The 18,534-nt window shown below is 46.4% G+C and overlaps 2 protein-coding genes across 3 annotated transcripts; both read right to left on the minus strand.

Moving 5' to 3' along the window:
- Nucleotides 1-4,388: 4,388 nt before the first annotated feature.
- LOC123149468 (putative receptor-like protein kinase At3g47110) lies at nucleotides 4,389-7,741 on the minus strand. Of its 2 annotated transcripts, none has more exons than XM_044569119.1 (2): nucleotides 7,611-7,741; nucleotides 4,389-5,711 (listed from the first exon to the last, which is right to left on the minus strand). In XM_044569119.1, the coding sequence occupies exon 2, from the start codon at nucleotides 5,695-5,697 to the stop codon at nucleotides 4,699-4,701; it is 999 nt and encodes a 332-aa protein (XP_044425054.1). In that variant the 5' UTR covers nucleotides 5,698-5,711; nucleotides 7,611-7,741; the 3' UTR covers nucleotides 4,389-4,698. The 2 variants fall into 2 exon arrangements, with proteins under 2 accessions (XP_044425054.1, XP_044425055.1); XM_044569120.1 differs by lacking the exon at nucleotides 7,611-7,741 and adding an exon at nucleotides 5,764-6,379.
- A 485-nt stretch (nucleotides 7,742-8,226) lies between these two features.
- LOC123149467 (transcription initiation factor TFIID subunit 5) lies at nucleotides 8,227-18,222 on the minus strand. The gene is made up of 19 exons (XM_044569118.1): nucleotides 17,932-18,222; nucleotides 17,603-17,684; nucleotides 17,023-17,101; nucleotides 16,789-16,886; nucleotides 16,610-16,666; nucleotides 15,972-16,059; nucleotides 15,771-15,880; nucleotides 12,563-12,664; nucleotides 12,167-12,321; nucleotides 11,732-11,842; nucleotides 11,584-11,653; nucleotides 11,470-11,509; nucleotides 10,936-11,100; nucleotides 10,758-10,834; nucleotides 9,958-10,074; nucleotides 9,597-9,862; nucleotides 8,851-8,946; nucleotides 8,692-8,767; nucleotides 8,227-8,610 (listed from the first exon to the last, which is right to left on the minus strand). The coding sequence occupies exons 1-19, from the start codon at nucleotides 18,063-18,065 to the stop codon at nucleotides 8,563-8,565; spliced, it is 1,971 nt and encodes a 656-aa protein (XP_044425053.1). The 5' UTR covers nucleotides 18,066-18,222; the 3' UTR covers nucleotides 8,227-8,562.
- Between the last annotated feature and the right edge of the window lie 312 nt (nucleotides 18,223-18,534).

Raw genomic sequence — 18,534 nt, forward strand, 5'->3', positions numbered from 1 at the left:
TCACCCTCGTACGGGTCGGCCTTCAATCTCCGGCGGCCAGGCCATCGATCACGAGCCGAGAAGCCCTGGAAGAGATGAGAACAAATTCTGACGATACCAAATTAAGAAGGAATGGAACCACGTACGTACGACGTACTTGCAGCACCGTACGTACCGGCCGGCCGGAGAAGAACAAAGCAGCGTTCGGCTGTGCCTGTGGGATGGATCGACGGCGGCCATCGTATATGAAAGGGACTGATCCATCAGAGGAAAGATGTGAAGAAGGGTAGGGAAAGCGCAGGCCTTGCCTTTTGGGTTCGTTGGATCGCCCCTGAATACCCGCGATCGTCGTCCCGTACCTCTCTCTCTCTCTTTTTCTGATTACTGGCGATGTACGTATATGATACAGATACAAAAATAGGTGCACACAGCCAAACCGTATGTGCCACACACGAACATGGGAACAAACCCGCTGAGATAGACAGTGCTACCAATCCAGAAAAGGTAAACTGCAGTACAGAGCAACCACAAAAAATGCAGACAGAAACTGCACTACAGAGCGAACCACACATGCCGACAGAAGATGCAGCTGTGCAGGAACAGGGGAGATACACAGGTTTCCCATCGGGTTGTTGCACAACACGCGACATCATTGGCTTGGCCAGACACTCCGCAGCAAGCTGTTAGCCATCAGGCAGCGCCGATGCACTACCAGCCGTCAAAATGATTACCGGAAAGATTCAGCCTCCATAACTTTAAAACGCAAAAAAAAAAAAACAATTTCATTTTTGTGTTTTCGAACATGGAAATACAAGGTGAACCTCTCTTGCAAAAAAATTTAAACTTTTCCGAACGGAGCACTTGAACTTCTTTCTACAAACTTTTTAAGCTTTTACTTTTCTATACTTTTATTCTCACGTGAAATGCATTCCTTACAGTACTTTAACTTCTCGTTGTTTTCACTATGAACTTCTTTCAACAGATAAGAATTTTTTTAATACATAAAAACATATTTTAATTGGTATACATGAGAATTTTAAATCGTTCATCGAAATGTGGCACATAATATAACCAGTGGAAAGCTTATGAATAGCAGCAAGTTTGTCACGTAGACATGTGTGTTACAAATTCGTTGCCGTTTGAGAGCAGTTTTTAAAATGGCAAAACAACGTTGTTTTTTCAACATGTTAATGAATGACAGATGTCTCATACATGAATTTTGAACTATGCTAGGAGGAGCACGTGAACTTCTTGCAATGAAACTTTTAAGCTTTTAGTTTTTTATTTTTATATCCTTCTGATAGGAACCCTCTGAACGAGAGTTTAAGGTAATCGAAAATGACATTCGACAAGAGAAGATCACACGTTGTGATGTATAAGTGCTTCATCTGAGTCGTTGAACCCTGGATTGGATGATACAAGACATGTGCCATCAATGTAGATATCTAGTTGTGCCCTTGCTTGCACTTCATGTATTGGTCCATGTATGTTTTCCTGCTGCCGTCCATGACGAGTGTCGACATGGAGTGCGTCGCTCTCCAATTTTACTGATGGAAATCTGAAGAAGCTATATATCTTAGTCACGAAGCGCATTAAGATGCTGCAGATGTGATGTATCTCAATACATAGGGTACAAAATGATGAATCGAAAGACCCAAGGGACAAGAAAATCAATTTGGAACTAAAGGGGTGTTTGTTTCCAGGGACTGGGGGGGGGGGGGGGGGGGGACTTTTTAGTGACTAAACTAGACATTTGAGACTAAATGAAGAAGACTCTCAAGGAGTCTTTTTGAGACTTTTTGAGACTTTTCTAACAATGCCCCTCCATGCACCTATTGGCCCGCCACCCCATGGTGTTGTTTGATTGTTATTTTTCTATATACTAGGGGCAACATGGTCATTTAATAACCTCTAGGAAGAGACTAGGATCTTTTTAGTCTCTGGAAATAAATAGGGAGGGATTTTTTAGGACTAGAAACTTTTTAGTTGGGACTAGAAAAAAATTTAGAACTAGAGAACCAAACACCACCTAAGACACACCTAGACCTTCTTGAGTTAATCCCCTCCCAAGGAGATTGGAGCGGATTTAGGGGACTTTTTACTTGCAGTGAATTAAATCCCCATCAATCCTCTCTCATCCCTACCAGTCTGAACAAGCACTCACTTTGTATGGAGGAAAATTAGTCGCGTACGAGAAGAGCTTCTTGATTCACTGTGGGGGTGTTTGGTTAGCTGCGTTGCATATGCCTCGCATCCACTATGCAAATTTCTGTTGTTTGGTATCCTGTATGGGCTTTTCAGCCTGGCCCAGTGGATGCAAAAAGGGGCCTCTCAGTCAGGCTGAGGGAAACATAGAGATCAAGCGTAGCTCGCGTACAGGCTCGTTTCTTCGCCTTTTCTCTCCCTCTGTTCGTCTGTGCCGACCAAGCCCCGCCGCGCCCTCGTCAGGCGCCGTCGCCGCCGTGCCCTCGCCAAGCTCCGCCGCGCACTCGTCAAGCGCCACCGCCACCCCGCCCCTCCCTCGCCAAGCTCCGCCGCGCGCTCGTCAAGCTCCGCCGTCGGCGTGCCCTCGCCAAGCTCCGCCGCCGTCACGCCCTCGCCAAGCGCCGTCGCTGTAGGACTGGTCAAGCGCCGCCGCCGGCCTCGTCTGCCCTTGTCCAAGCGATGCACGCCGGATCCTGCCGCCTCGCGCCGTTGCAAGCGAGGATCCACTGTCAGGCCATCTGTAGTCATCGAGCCCCGGATCCCTTCGCCCAATACTGTCGCCTGATCCACGTTCCTTCCTGATTTCAGCTATATTTTAAAGAACCTGCACGTACAGCCAGCCATCTCATACAAATTTTACCAAACACTCATCTCGGCTCTTCGTTGCATCGGCTCAACCAGGCCACACTCACCCAGCATCCCTCATGCCATGCAGCCTAAAGCTACCCAAGGAACCAAACACGCCCTGTGTTTTCTTGTGTCACGGCTCAAAATATTAAAATAGAGGAGGTGTCGCTACGCCAGAGCACATTATGAACATGAGAGCATCTCCAACAGTCGCGTCAAAAGACGCGCACGTGGTAAATTGGCTTTTTAACGTGCGGGAGACGTTTCGCGCGCTTCAGCAGTGGCGGGAAACTAGCGCGCGCGGGAAATGGTTGCGCGCGCGAGAAAAGGCGGCAGCTCGCGCGCTACATTTGGCGCACCGCGTTCGGCGCGCCTTTAAATTGCAGCACCCTCTGCCGCTCTCTCCATCTCTCCATCGCCCTCTGCCGCCGACACGCCACCACCGCGCCACCATGCGGCCTCGCCGCCGGGGAGCTTCGGGCTATCGTGGCGTCCGCGTGCGTCCGCTCGGCACCTACTCCGTCGAGATTTGGTCGGGCCTTCGACACCGCCCAAGAGGGCGCCCGCGCATACGACGCTGCGGTGTGGCGCCTCCTGCGATCCCGTCAGGACATGAACTTCGCCGATGTGGCGACGTGGGAGCGGGCACAAGAGTTGACGCCTTTCCCGCGGCTTCTCACCGACGAGGATCGTCGCAAGCACCGGAGACGGGAGCGTCGTCTCAGGCTGGCCGAGATGGACGAGCAAGCCATGGCGCTGTGGAGCCATCGCTTCCCGCAAGACACCAACGAGGAACAGCTATTCGCCGAGAGGAGGGCGAAGAGGGCCAAGAGGAGGGAGGAGCGAGCCGCCTATCGCGAGGACAAGCGAACGCGGAGCGCGGTAACTAAATACAACATCGCGCTAGGAGATGCGTCCTCCTGAGACTCCGGCGACGAGCGGTTTCTTGACGCCTACGCACAGACGTCGGACGAGAACATCACCGAGAGAGAGTCCGAGTCAGATGAGTAGTACTAGTTTTTTGTTTTATTTTGTATCATAGAAGTAGGCTATTGTAGAAGCAGGCAGAGTCCGAGTTCGGACGAACTATGAACTATCTACCGTAGGAGAAAACTATCTACTCATTTTATCAATTATCAAATTGTAGTAGAAAAAAACAGATGAAATATAGCCCACTTGTTGGAGCGGCTCGGACGTGCTTTAATTTGCGGCGGCCGCTGAAGCCAGCGCACTGCCGCGTGCAAAAGCTGGCTAATCCGGCGCTGTATTCTGACTTTTAACGTGCGGTGCGTTGGCGCGGGTGTTGAAGATGCTCTGACAACAACCTAGAAGTTATAGGCCGGGAGCAACTCCACAGCGGGCCAACACCACAAACCTTATTTGACTGCCCCTAAGATTATCCTCCGCAGGTCTTCTCTGTCTTGCTGTTGGATTTTTTTTTTCTGGGGTTCACCAATGGATGAGACTTTGCCCCGTTGTTAGCACCATGAACTTATCATTTATGCCCTTCAAAGGCTCAGCGCCACCAATCATCTCCCTCAATACAACCATTTCCGGGAGCAGCCACATTGTTTTTTTCCCCAAACAGAAGCATTTTATTCAATTCATCTAGGTGACAGAAATACAAATGAGGTGCGTACATCCACAAACCCTACATACATGGGGATGGATCCGCTGAAAATATAGGAAACCGCTAAGGAAAACAAGCAATAGAAAACTGTAGTCCAGACAGAGCAACCACGCCCGTTGACAGAAAGTGTGACACAGCCATGCAAGAACGGGAAGGTGCAGAGCTCTCGTCGGGTCGTTGCACTCGCACAGCAAACTGCATCCCTGGCTCATTCGGCCACCATGAATAAGTCATTAGCAGTCAGTAGTGTCGGTGTGCTACCAACTATCAAAATGATTATTGGAAAGATCAAGCTTCCATAACTTTGGCAGACTCCCGACGGAATATGGTATTGGTCCAACGAAGTTGTTTCCTCCAAGATCTAAAACTGTTAGGTTCTTTAGGGCCCCAATGCTCGGTGGCACTGTCCCAGACAAGTTGTTTGCACCCAAAATTAGCCATTGAAGCGCGGCAGATAGATTACCGATATTGTATGGTAATGTGCCCCTTAGCTTATTCATACTTAGGTCCAGTATTATAAGCTTGGATAGATTAAACAATGTTGTTGGAACTCTACCCGATAGCCTATTCTGACCGAGAAACACCGCCCGGTTCTTCCCCATATTCGGCAATTTCCCAAGATCTTCAGGAATGCTTCCTTTGAGTTGATTGTGGGTAAGTCGTAGCTCTTCTAAGTAAGTGTTGTTGCCGAAGGTTGGTGGAATGTTTCCTGTGAGGCTATTATTGGAAAGGTCAATTCCCTTTAGATTGTAGAGGGAACCTATATTTCCAGGAATCGAACCCACTAGCATGTTAGAAGAGAGGTCTAGTAAAAGGAGTTTGGAACAATTTGTAAGTGCATTCGGAATGTTCCCCTGCAACAAGTTGTTCTGTAAGTAAAGGCTTTCTAATCTTATAAGACGATTGAGAGAGGGCAACTGGCCAGAGAAGAGATTGTTGGATAGTGTAAGTTCCCAAAGGAAGGTTAGATTTCCTAGAGAGGGTGTGATTTGGCCTGTCAAGCTCATGTTGGCAAGGTTTAGCACTGTAACACGTTCTGGGTGCATTGTGCTGCACTTGATGCCCGACCACATACAGTAGTGGATGTTCTCATTCCAAGAGCGCAAGGCTCCTCTTGGGTCCGCTCTGATGGCCCCTTTGAAATCAAGCAGTGAACGGTGATCTGTGGTGTTACCATGAACTGTTGAGCAATTAATGTCACTTGCTCCATAAAACAACCCTAAGAGCACTGGTAGAACAAGCATGGCGAGACCCATGAGGTTTATGTTTCCTGCAAAAGGCCAGACATGCATTTTCAACATAAGCTCCAAAAAATTACAAACCTACATTAGTGCATACTACGTCACTTTTACTCAGTAACTTCCAATACAGATAGACCATTTTTTCACCAATGGGGTTGCAAGGATAAAAATGGAAAATGGTCATAAATTAGCATTTTATTTTTGTAAACATATTTGTATTATATGCTCACCGGAGAAGATAAGCACACTAAGGGGTGTTCGGTTGGGCTTAACTTTGGCTTTTGCACTTGGCTTAAAAGCCCGGGAAAACACCTATTTATGGACTTTTGGATTATACAATCATAGGTATATTTTATTTTGCTTAATACCATCCTAGGTGTCCTTCTTGCCTATAAGCCAAAATGCAAAAGCCAAAGTTAAACGTAGCCAAATACCCACTAACTCATAGTACTTCGTTGCAAAGTGCAAGTCCAAACATGGGTACATAATTACATATGAACCTAATATTTAAAACTTCATGAAAAAAAAGCATAGCTCTATTTCTGAAAATGTGTGAAGAAAAAACTAAAAGGCAGTACGTATGGTAACAAGCCTAACCAGAAGACACAAATCAAAACAGATTACTTTTTTGCGGATTTGCTAAGCATATGTTGTCTAGCCACGTCATCACCAGCAGAAGATATGAAGAGGATTGACGGCTGCAAGGGTGCTTGCCAGCACAGCAGAAGTGTGGGGCTTAGGGGGGTGGCCGGAACGGCGGCGGTAGGCAGGTATGCATGGGCTAGAGAGCGGGTAGAATGGGAGGGGGGTGGCCGGAACGGCGGCGGTAGGCAGGTATGCATGGGCTAGAGAGCGGGTAGAATGGGAGGGGGGAAAGATGAACAGTAGCCACACACGAAGGAATAACATAACTTATCCATAAATACTTTTTCAAGCAACTGACGGATGAGTGCTCCCTCTTTTCGAGGATAACAAGTCAAAAACTGATGATTATTTGATAAAAACTACTAGTAAAATAAGGACGAAAGACCAAGTCTAAGCACCAATTTCAGGCTTTTGGTTATCGGAAGCATTTCATATAAGACTTGTTGTGGTGCCATAGTGGTACGGTGGCTAATCCAACGGCCAGTTGCAGCTTAGCCTTGCGCATGAACGGTGTGATGTGGGATATCGTACAAATATTGGATGGGAAGTGTCCTACGCGTACGTGGCAATGTTGTTTGGGTTTTGCACATGATGGTATAAGCGAAAAGCCCGTAAAATAGGTGAATTTTTGTTGGCTTACAAGCCAAAATGCAAAAGCTGAAGTTAAGCCCAACCAAATACCCCCTAACTTGTAGTACTTTGAAGCAAAGTGCTAGTCTGAGCATGACGAAACTAATATCTGAAACTTCACGAAAAAAAGGATTATACCTCTAATTTTTAAAAATATGTGAGAAAACAGCAAAACAATACATAAGATAACAAGCCTGACAAGAAGACTCAACCCAAAAGAGATTTTTTTTGCGGATTTGCTAAGCATCGGTTGCTTAGCCGCATCATTGCCGGTGCCATGTGGAGCATAGAAAAGGGTTGACGGGTGCTCGCAGGCGCATGAAAAGGGTGGGGCTTAGAGGGATGGTTAGAACAGTTGTGACACGACAGGAGAGGCTGCTCAGAGAGGGCAGGGTGGTGCACAGCGGCGATAGCCGGTAGGTAGTTAAGCAGGGGCTAGAGAGCGGGTCGACTGGGAGGGGAACAAGATGAATAGTACTAGGCTGTGAGAATCGACTGATACATGTAAACTTGGCGACTAGGTGCTTCCTTTTACCGAGGATTACATCCCAAGAAAAGATGATTACTCGATAGAACTACTAGTATATCAGGACAAGAGAACAACTCGTGAAATAAATAAATAAAAATCAGGACGAGAGATGATAGTTGCGAACCTTTGATGGAGCGCACGGCAGGACGACGACCTCTTCTAGCTTTGGGATTCCCCGGGTGGTGGTGTGTGAGTAAGGCGAAAGTAGGATGCTCGGCTAGATGGCTAGCTCAGGCCCCAGGGGTTTAAGAGCACTTGCGCAGCGCCCCTGGCATCCACACGGTCGTCAGGTCGCATCAGCCATTGTCACTGCATTATTTCAGCTTTGACATCCAACGCAGCGGCCAAGTCAAAATTTATTTCATCTCCCACCTACTTTGCGTCGCTGTTTCAGCTGGACAGGCCATATTGCGCCGCAGCCAGGCAGAGAGAAACCTTCCGCGCGGCATGTCGACAAAATGCAGGGTGCGCAACGGTTCTCCATTTGGGTTTGGCAACATCGTTAAGAAATCAACATTTACTTGTGATAGCAGCGCTCTGGTCCAGATGTCGACAGATAGTAGGATACAAAATAACACAAGCTTCTTCCAATTCAACGTCAATAATAGTTTAAGAGATAGGTATTGCCTTTATCGCTCAACTCAAGACAGACAGGTAGTGCTTTTTTCTCTCACAAGTCGCATAATAACTATATCAAAATATCAAATGGCAGCTCATTCGGACCCTACACCAAGATAATGTGAAAACAACCCTCAAGTATATCCTAGAAGCTCCTGGACCATTGACTTCTTGCATCAACCAAGTGTTCATGTTTCCTATTTGTGACTACTACCTTTTACATATTTTAAAATTAGCTAATGTTACAACAGTGATACACATGTTTCAATGAGTCGCAATGCTCACAGGCTACATTTTAACAACCTAGTTAATCATAGGGTTCACTGAGATCAGCAAGGACAATGTAATAAGCTCTACAACACGAGTCAGCCAAGTAAACATCTACTTTGCTACTTAAGGTCAAAAATGAAAAAAATGTGAATTGTATTCCAGAGTGCATATACAGCAAGCTTAGGAGCCTATAGCGAGAGAGCGCCAGACGCAAACAATAGATTCCTCCGAGAAAACTGCAATGGAGAAAAGCAGTTAGTTTGTTTTCACTGCACACGGTAACTACCATATGTTAACTGATGACAGCGGTTTCTCACCCGCAAGTTATAAACAGGAGTCGATTTTGTAGGGAGAGCTTTCAGCAGCCTCAGTCGGTTCGTAGAACCAGCCTTGCTGTTTCACAAAAAGAAAGGATATTTAAAAACTAGAGTAAGGCAAACCAAAGCAGCCTTTTACAAGCAAGCCAATCAACTTACGTGTCATCCATCTTCAGGGCCTTTGTGCTGGACGCGACATCCCAGAGTTTAACAGTGCAATCAGCTGATCCAGATGCAAGCAATGCTCCCTCGCAGCTATAAACAAAGGAAGAATTGTTTAACTAAGATGATTCTTTGGTATAGCAGATTACCACGCAATTAAGTAATTGTACTTCTCCAAAAACTAAAATCATATGTAACTAGATACAACAGCACAGGGTGACTCATCACTGAAAGAAAAAAATGTACATTTCAAAACAGAAGAACTATCAGTGATATTCAATATAATATGTTGCAGCTTACATCTACTGAAAATAGTGGATACGTGGAAGACATTTTTTACAGAATTTTTTTTAAACAATAGACCCATAAGATAATCTCCAAAGACTATAATTTCTTTAAAGCGCATAATAAGCAGATACAATATGTTTAAAATTTCTTAAACATGGACCGTCAATGTATACTCAAGAAAAAATAACCACATACGAGCGTTCAAGATACATGATGTGGTCATTTGAAGACAGAATTACGCAACCATCCAGTTAAGTACTCTAAAAAAGGATGGCCAAAATGATTAGTGAACCCATTGCTCATTTATAGGTAAATCTAACCCACTTTGTCAAGCCCTACCATAAACTAATACTCTCTACGCATATTTATTTGGTACGGCAGCTATTATTTGATTGCCATCAGTAACAAGGACACATGGGATACTAAGCAAGCAAAACAATGTATAATGTGATTACCTGAAAGCAAGTGACCACACACAAGAGTTGTGTCCTGCTAGTGGTGAAACGCAGCGACCAGTAGAGAGATCCCACATCATGATGGTCCCATCTTCATCTCCGGAGGCCATGTATCGGCCATCAGGAGACATTGCCAGGGACAAGACCATACTCCTATGACCAATAAACATCCGTATACATTCACCAGTTTGAACATCCCATAGCCTTACAGTTTTGTCACTAGAGCCGGTGGCAATGTAGTTACAGTTTACATGCCATTGCACACACTGTCAGATAAGTAATATGCAGAAGAGAACATCAGTCAGAATGCAGACTATCAATTCTCAAATCACTACAAGATCTGAGCTAGAAGCACACTTACATCAACATCAGCAAGATGCCCAGCCATTATCCGCAAAGGTTGGATTTTATCCATTGACCATATTCGAGCAGTCCTGTCATGCGAGGCACTGGCAAAATAATGGCCGACTGGACTAAACTGCCACAAAAATATAAAAATATGTCAGCAATACAACGCACAATGATGTCTATTCAATAGAACAGAATTAGAAAGCTATGCAACACAAACATATGTGCCGATCATAAGCTATTCAAAAGAATATTAAGCCCAACGGACCTATTCCAAATCCCATCATCAGAAGTGTTCAAAAATGAAGAGCGAACTAGGAATATGTACCACAAGTATTTGCAGTTTCGCACTCGTCTCGCCAAGATCAAGACTAGGGCAAGGACATCTTTTGTAACAATGAGGCCACTATTAGAACTCCAGAAAAGTTTTCTCTCAAAAAAGAACTCCAGAAGTGTTTATTAAAAACTACTGAAATGAGACCACTATTATTAGAACTTCAGAAGAATTCATTTAAAACTACTGAAATGAGGCCACTATTAGAACTTCAGAAGAGTTTCTTAGAAACTACTGAAATCAGGCCACATTAGAACTTCAGAAGAGTTTATTAAAAACTACTGAACAACTGATTGATTGTACGGCATCGACACTGATTGTAATAACAGATCTGAGCATCATTCAAATAAAAACTACTGAACAATCAACTAACTAATCAAATGTTTTGGCCTGAACTAAGCAATCAAGACACCCCATGAAGAAAGAACTCAAATGTTGTTTTCACAACAATGACACGGAGAAAGGATTTGCTCACATACTTGGACATCCCAAACCGGGTAATTGTGTCCTTTGTAACAAACAAGATTGGCATTCAACTTGGTACTCCATAGCCGAACTGTAACAAATATATAGAAATAGATGAACGGTTAGTTTGATTAAATAAATGAACAAGCAAATGAATGGTACAAAATAAGCATAATGTAAGTGATGCTTTACTTGTTGAATCTGAAGATGATGACAGGAGAAAATCTCCAAATGGACTAAAGGCAGCGGAATAAACTGGTCCAGAATGACCTTGGAATAATGTATACGGTCTTTTCCCCTCAGATGTTGATGACAAGCGCTCGTCCTGTGAAGATCCATTCTCTCCTTGTGAACTAGCTGAGAGTCCAAATTTGACCAATCAGCAAATACCATCAAGATAGAAATGAAAACACTACTATGTTAGGAAAATTAATGTTCTATGGTTATTCTGAAGTTCTGGACAGGTTCCAGTCAAATACTGCAAAGCCAGTAAAATATTCTAGCATGTCCAACAATAGGTCCAGAAGACATTCATTGCATTGACCATGCATCAGTGCTGCAACACCACCTTAAACTTCAAGGTTATAACTTAAACTAAATGAAATAAACTAGGATCCTTAGAACAAAAAACAACCATGACCGAAATCAGGTGCGCAGTTACAGAAGCATTTCACCATATCACAGTGGAACTAAAACATCAGCAATATGTAGTGTAGAACGACTAACATGTTTTGGCTGGTTGACCAATCTTTGCCATATCCCAAACCTAGTAAAAAAGGAAGTTTTGCCAGTTAATGTAGTGATCACATGAGAAACAAACTATCACCTAAAGGGACTAACCTTCACTGATGAGTCTGAGAACCCACCAACTATCAAAGATCCATCGTTTGATATCGATGAGCAGTTTAATCTGCACTCCACAGGATAATGTTTTCAAACCAAAGTATGCACACTGAAACAGTTGATACTAAATTACAGCTAAGCTTACCCGTTATGTGTATTAAGGAATGTGTAGAAGCTAACAGATGGCAATGCCAAGTTATTCAATTGTGCACGGTTCCGCAGGTCCTCAAGAATTGATTGTTCAACTTCAACAGGCCTGAAGAAAACAAGTAATTTTTCAGGATCATAAACGCAAGGCTGACACTTGGCAGATAAAAAAGTAGACAAGTGAGTATGTTCAGCAAAATGGAAAAAGAACAATATTTTGTCCTCCTGAAACTTGTAAGATAACTTTTCCAACAGACCCCCCATAAAACATCTCAGCCTTTATTTTAGGTTCCAAGTCAGGCTCAAGCAAATGACACAGACATGTCTGGAGTATGGACCCACATTCAGTTTATAAGTTATAGGGATGGTATCTATTTTCAAAGAATACAGTTGAGAAATTATTTAAACTGTAGATAAGAGAATAAATGTTTACGCCGCTGGAAGGGTTAGCTCTGGTTTCACACGAGGTGCTGCAGAAATCATGCTTGTTTCGGATTTCGTATTTTTTCCTGTTGCGCCTACAAGCTTATCCTTTTTGAGCTTTTTGTTAAGAGGACCGCCCTGCTTTCCACCTAATGAGGATTTTTTCTGTAGCAAAAACAATAAGAAATAATGAAAGATCCAACGTAAATAACAAACAAGGGTATATGGATAGTGGAACCAAGCAATGAACAGCAGCATTCCTGTTCTTAAGATAACAACAGAAGAAGAGAAGAACAAAAACATGCTGCTGAGTGCTGACAAAAAAGGAATGTCCAGGTTTCAATGGCAGAGAGCATAAAACAAACATAATATAACAAGGGTCCCATACTATGGGAGACTTTCTTGCCTTGTTATTATCTTCTGCATCTGCATCCTTGCTTTCTGCTTCAGCTCTATCAGAATCTGAGAGTGCTTTCTCCATGCGCTCCTCAACTGAATCTTCAAGCAACTGCATACTATATATTTAATTTTAACAATAACACATGCCTAAGGATAACGAAGAATCTATATCTATATCTATACTACTCTATAGTGTACGAGTTTTAAATGTTTGGATCTCAAAACCAAAAAGCAATGTGAGCCATTGATAGAGTCAATCAGAGGGCTGAAAATTGTGGGATTCGCAGCTACAGTATGAGCTACAGTACCAGTGAACATGGTAGAACCAGGGGTCCTACCGGACCTGCTCCGGAGGTTGTAGGGAAAGGATGGAGTGGGATGGGGCGATGATCGGGCGCGCCGGCGGCTGGGCGCCATCGCGTCGGAGGGAGATGGCGGCGGCGGCTAGGGTTCCGGCTCCTCTGGGAGCCGGGCAATAGGGATAATAATATTCTTATTGCTTAATTCCAAAAAGAGTCTTACAGCCTATATTTATAACCTAGATAACTTGCATAAGAATTAACCTAAGATAACTTGTGGACTAAGATTGCCCGGTGGGCCTAGCTAAACCGGCCATAACACTTCTCCCCGCCTGCACAAACAGCTCGTCCTCGAGCTGTAAGGTGGGGAAGCGCTTGCGGAACTCCTCGAGGCGATCAACCAGCGTCAAACACCTTCTCGATAGCTGGGGCGGCCAGGTCGGCGGCGACGGCGTCCTCCGGAATGTAGTCTGCAACCTCCAGGTAGAAGAGTCGTGGGCAGGCATGGCCGGGCGTGTAGGGCTCGTCACATTTGAAGCACAACCCTTGGCGGCGACGCTCGAGTAGCTCGACTGAGGTGAGCCAACGGAACGGGCGCGCCGCGGTCGCGGCGAGGGGTGCCGCAGAAGCCTGCGCAGGCCGACCCTGCGTGGAATCCGGCCCGGGTAGCGACCCAGTGGTCCGGGACGGTGATTCCTGCTGGATGGCCACCGTGCGGCGCTCGAACGCGCGGGCGTAGTACATGGCCGACTGGAGATCCTAGGGTCCCCGAAGCTCCACGTCCACGCGGATGTGATCCGGAAGTCCACCGACAAAGAGGTCGGCCCGCTGCTGCGCCGTCATGCCCGACGCATGGCATGCCAAGGCCTGGAAACGGTCGGCGAAGTCCTGCACCGTGGAGGTGAAGGGAAGGCGGCCGAGCTCCGCCAGGCGGCTCCCGCGAACCGGAGGCCAAAGCGAAGGAGGCAGAGCTCGCGGAAGCGCTCCCAAGGGGGCATGCTGCCCTCGTCCTGCTCGAGGGCGTAGTACTAGGGCTGGCCTGCACCGCGGAGGTGGTAGGATGCTAGCCAAGTGCGCTCCGACGCGAGCGTGCGCTGGCCACGAAAAAACTGCTCACACTGGTTGAGCCAGTTAAGCGGGTCCTCAGTGCCGTCATAAGTGGCGAAATCGATCTTGGCGAACTGTGGCGGCATCTGGGTCGGCGCGCCATGGCCGACAGGCTCGGCGGTGCGGAGCAATGATGATGATGGCTGATGGCGCCCGGTCAACGGTGGGGAGGCCGTCGTAGGCCCTCGCGGAGCCGGACAAGGCCCCAGACTGCATCGTGGGTACCGATGGGTCCCCGACCTCTTGTGTAAACTGGCGGTGGCGACGTCCCGGTTAGCCAGGCCGGGATCGAGGACGGTGACGGCGGAAACCGGACCTGCTGGATCGGAAGTCCTCCCGGTGTGGACTGCCCAGTCCGGAGCTGGGCAGCGGCGGTGGGAGCTGGACCGGCGCGGGCGGCGCGGTTGGTGCAGCTGGGGCCGGCGTGGGCCAGTGCGGCCACTGCGGCGCTAGGGCGGGTGCGGGAGGCGCGGGTGGCGCCGCGAGAACCGGCGCTGGGGCGGGCGGCGGCTGGAGCGACAGATGGGCCCCGGCGATCGCCACGGGTACAGAGTACCAGGGCGGGTGCAGCAGCGGCGGGGGCCCGCCGGTGTAGCCCCCCTGGAACGGCAGCAAGGGCGTCCCGCTCGGGCCCGATGCGTTCTGGATCGGCCAGTGCGTCGCCGGGTGGCTGTAGGCGGGGGGCCGCAGCCGGCGGGGTGGTGTGCGGGCCGGCCAAGTACAGGGAGATGCCCTGGACGGCCGTCACGAGGTCCCGCAGGGTGCTGGTCATCTCCTCCGGCGTGAAGACGGAGGTTGTCGGCGGCGCGGAAGTGACGGGGGCCGGCGGCGCAGAGGTGATCGGGGCCGGCGGCGTTGGGGACCCGGCAGTGGTCATCGGGGCGGTGGTGATGATGGGCAGCGGCGGCGTATGTGTTGATGACGACATGATCGAACCCGAGTCTCTGGATACCAAATTGGTAGAACCAGGGGTCCTACCAGACCTGCTCCGGAGGTTGTAGGGAAAGGATGGAGTGGGACGGGGCACCGTCACGTCGGAGGGAGATGGCGGCGGCTAGGGTTCCGGCTCCTCTGGGAGCCAGGCAATAGGGATAATAATATTCTTATTGCTTAATTCCAAAAAGAGTCTTACAGCCTATATTTATAACCTAGATAACTTGCATAAGAATTAACCTAAGATAACTTGTGGACTAAGATTGCCCGGTGGACCTAGCTAAACCGGCCATAACAGAAGATACCACTGATTTCTAGAACCATCACTATATACCAATGTAGGAAAAGTTTCACTTGCCTAAGGTTATCCATTCATGCATGCAACTGGTCAAGGTACACACACTGGCAGAGCGTCTGCAACGCGCGCACTAATCGCGTCAGGGAGAAGTAGGAAATTTTCAAGAAGTTGCAAAGTAAGCTCAATGTAGTACGAGATACTAATACTAAGCATGTAAAGCTTTATATACAGGACTGAACCCCTTTTTTCAGGCAACATATATACAAAACAGAATGGCTACAATAATGAACTCGATCAAGCTTTACATGCGAAGGTACCATGTTTGAAGGGAGCAAGCAGTGTATCCATGAATTGAACTTTGCACACATATTTAAATGACATGCAAAGCACGTACAATTTACTAGTAAATACTTAAATAGAAAACTGAAAAATTGCACTCATGGAAGAGGTTCGTTTGGGAAGTGGCAAAAACAGTGCTACTAGAGTTTTGTCCCTATTTGATCGGCATTGTTAACCGTTTTGATAGAATAGATAATAGGAAACAAACACATTGATCACGGATGTGCTGAATAACATACCCCCCAATGCACTTCCTTCTGATTTATCTGTTTTGCCAAGTCCTTACTGGTTCCAACCAGAGCAACAACATCCGCATCATCAGAGATCAATGAAGGCTGCCCAGCGGATACTGCCAATATAGATAGAGGGATGTGGTGGAAAAGTGAGAAGCAAGGGTAAGTAAAATGTGTGATATAATCTCGACAGACTGGGAACTGTACCTTCAAAAATTATTCTTTCATTGATTATTCCAAGCATCACGAGAGCTTGTGTTTTCTGGAGATACTGGAGAAGTAATTCATATGAATACTGCAATGAAACACGAGGTAGAAACTTTAAACAGAGCAGTTGACATAATTTTATAGGAAAAACAAAATTGCAGCAAAGGAAAAAGGTGAGATCATGATGTATCATGCAACGAGTTGCCAACTGAACTACAAATCACCACATGGAATGTGCCTTGCCAGCAACATCTGTGAAAAATTGGTCTATATGCGGTTTGTGTCTCATATTTGACACTAGCATTCCGTATATGTATTATGGTATCATGATGACGTATCATCTACTCCTATTTGAAACTAGTTGCCCATTTGGATTCAGGAAGAAAAAGCTTGTAACAAACCTTAGATTGTGTTTGTTTCCCTTGGTCATAACAACACTTACCAAGTAAGTGGTGGAAAAGGGTACACGAGAATAAAGCATCTCAACTTAAAAAACTATTGTCACAACAACGGATATGCATCCAGTGGAACATTTTACCTATGTGCATTGATTTAACTCAAAAGGTGACCCACCCATACAATCGTAGTTGAAACAAAGAGATGGAATGCAAATATAAAAGAACTTGGTGCAGTACTACCTCACATAATTTAATTCTGAATTTATTTTCCCTTAAAGATTGGGCCAGATCCATTTCCTGAAAATTATAGCAGGCAAAACAATAAGTGCATGTTTTGTGAATCCTGAGTAGATAAAATCAAATAAACAAATGAAATCTCCATTCACAGTTGAAGGATGTAAGAGAGCTAAATGACGAACCTCCAAATGCAAAGGAGAAAGAGTGCCTTCCAGCTTTTGGAGATCCCTTGAATGCATCAGTTCATGATCTTCCCGAAATTTAAGGAAAAATTGCCGAGCTGCAAGATTCATGTGTGGTGATATCAACGACAGAAATGCCTCAAATAAACTAAGTGGATGCATAAACTGCAAACAAATATTATCACAGAAATGTACACCAACTACCAATATCTTCTTGCCTACAAAAATAATTACCTTCTAGTGTATGCCCCTCTGACACTAGATCCATGAAGCAATGGATAAACGCTGGATAAAGGACACGGAGTAATTCATGCTACAATATAAAAAAAATAACTCAGAGGCACGAAATATATATAGCTGAATACAAGGAAATAAAAAAGGCCATTCCATGTAATAGGTACATCAAATTATAGCAAGTAGTCCATCCACCGCAAGCAAATATCCCATTTCCAGTGACTACAATCATGTGACAAGTACGTGATTATGCTTATGTGAGTGGTTTTTGCTTTTTAGATGGAGCTCTGCAGTGTAAAGACATGCCATAAAACAAAGACCATTTCATAAATGCGACATCTAAAGCTAGTAGGCAAGCATTCAGCCATGATCCTGGAAGCATGGTGCACCAAGCAGGCATGCTCATTTTCAATAAGAGAAACATGAAGATAACTCATGAGTAGCATGCTAGATTACTGAACAGTGTGGATATAGCAGCTACATGCCTCAAAACATCTGTGAATGCTGCAAAGCAAAGTGCATTCAAATGTACTACTAGAGCTGTAAACGTGAATCACAATCCACACTTAATGTAGCACACCTTGTATTGGTCCAGAGAATTGTATGCCCATGATCTTAGCTTGTTGTAGCCATCATAGTATCTTGCTGGGTCGTTATCCGGCCTGCCAACAAAGGGGGACATAGTAAATTTTTCAGATTAACATGGAATTAGAGCAGTTTTCGAGCATATTTGACATGATACTCTAGATTAGCCCCCATAAACTCTGCTCAAGGCTCAAATCATGTCGAAGGTCTGCAATTGCCCAAGCCAAAGTAGTATCAATTTCTCACGCTCGAGACCGCTGCGGCCGCCGAAAGGGGCGGCGGGGGTAGAGATTCAGGGGGATTCGCGGAGGCGGGCGGGCGCACCTGGAGAGCGAGACGTCGGAGAGGGAGGTGGTGGAGAGGCGGTTGCGCTCCTCCTGCAGCGCGAGCTCGGTGAGGCGGAAGCCCTTGCGGTGCAGGTACTGCTGCACCTTCCTCTCCATCTCCTCGTCCTCCATCGCTGGCTCGCTCGCTCGCCGGCCGGCCGCCGCGCCGGGGAGGGAGGGAGGGCGGCGCTCTAGGGTTTAGGGGCGGGGCGGGCCGGATCCGGGGGCGGGCGGGTCGGAGGGGATGACGAAGGCGGAGAGGGATTGTGCGACTGATTTCGATTTGCAGGCTGTTCGGCGAGGGCTCCCGCAAACAGCAGCTCGACGCACAGGCTTGATGCATAACTGGGCCGGCCCACCAACGCGATCCTTGTTTCGTTTCCTTTCGCGCGCGACAAAAAGAGCTAAAAATCAACAGCGACTACCAGGAATCGATCCCAGGACCGCCAACCGCGAGCCATTAACCACTAGGCCACACACTACAAACTTAACTTTAGGTGCAGAAATATATAAGAACAGAGAGCAGCGTTGACATTTGGAAAACATTTTCAAAATATATCTTGAAAATTGCGACCAGTTTTTAAATGCCGCATTTTTTTGT

This window comes from Triticum aestivum, chromosome 7A (genome assembly GCF_018294505.1).
Source record: "Triticum aestivum cultivar Chinese Spring chromosome 7A, IWGSC CS RefSeq v2.1, whole genome shotgun sequence".
NCBI classification, from domain to species: domain Eukaryota; kingdom Viridiplantae; phylum Streptophyta; class Magnoliopsida; order Poales; family Poaceae; genus Triticum; species Triticum aestivum.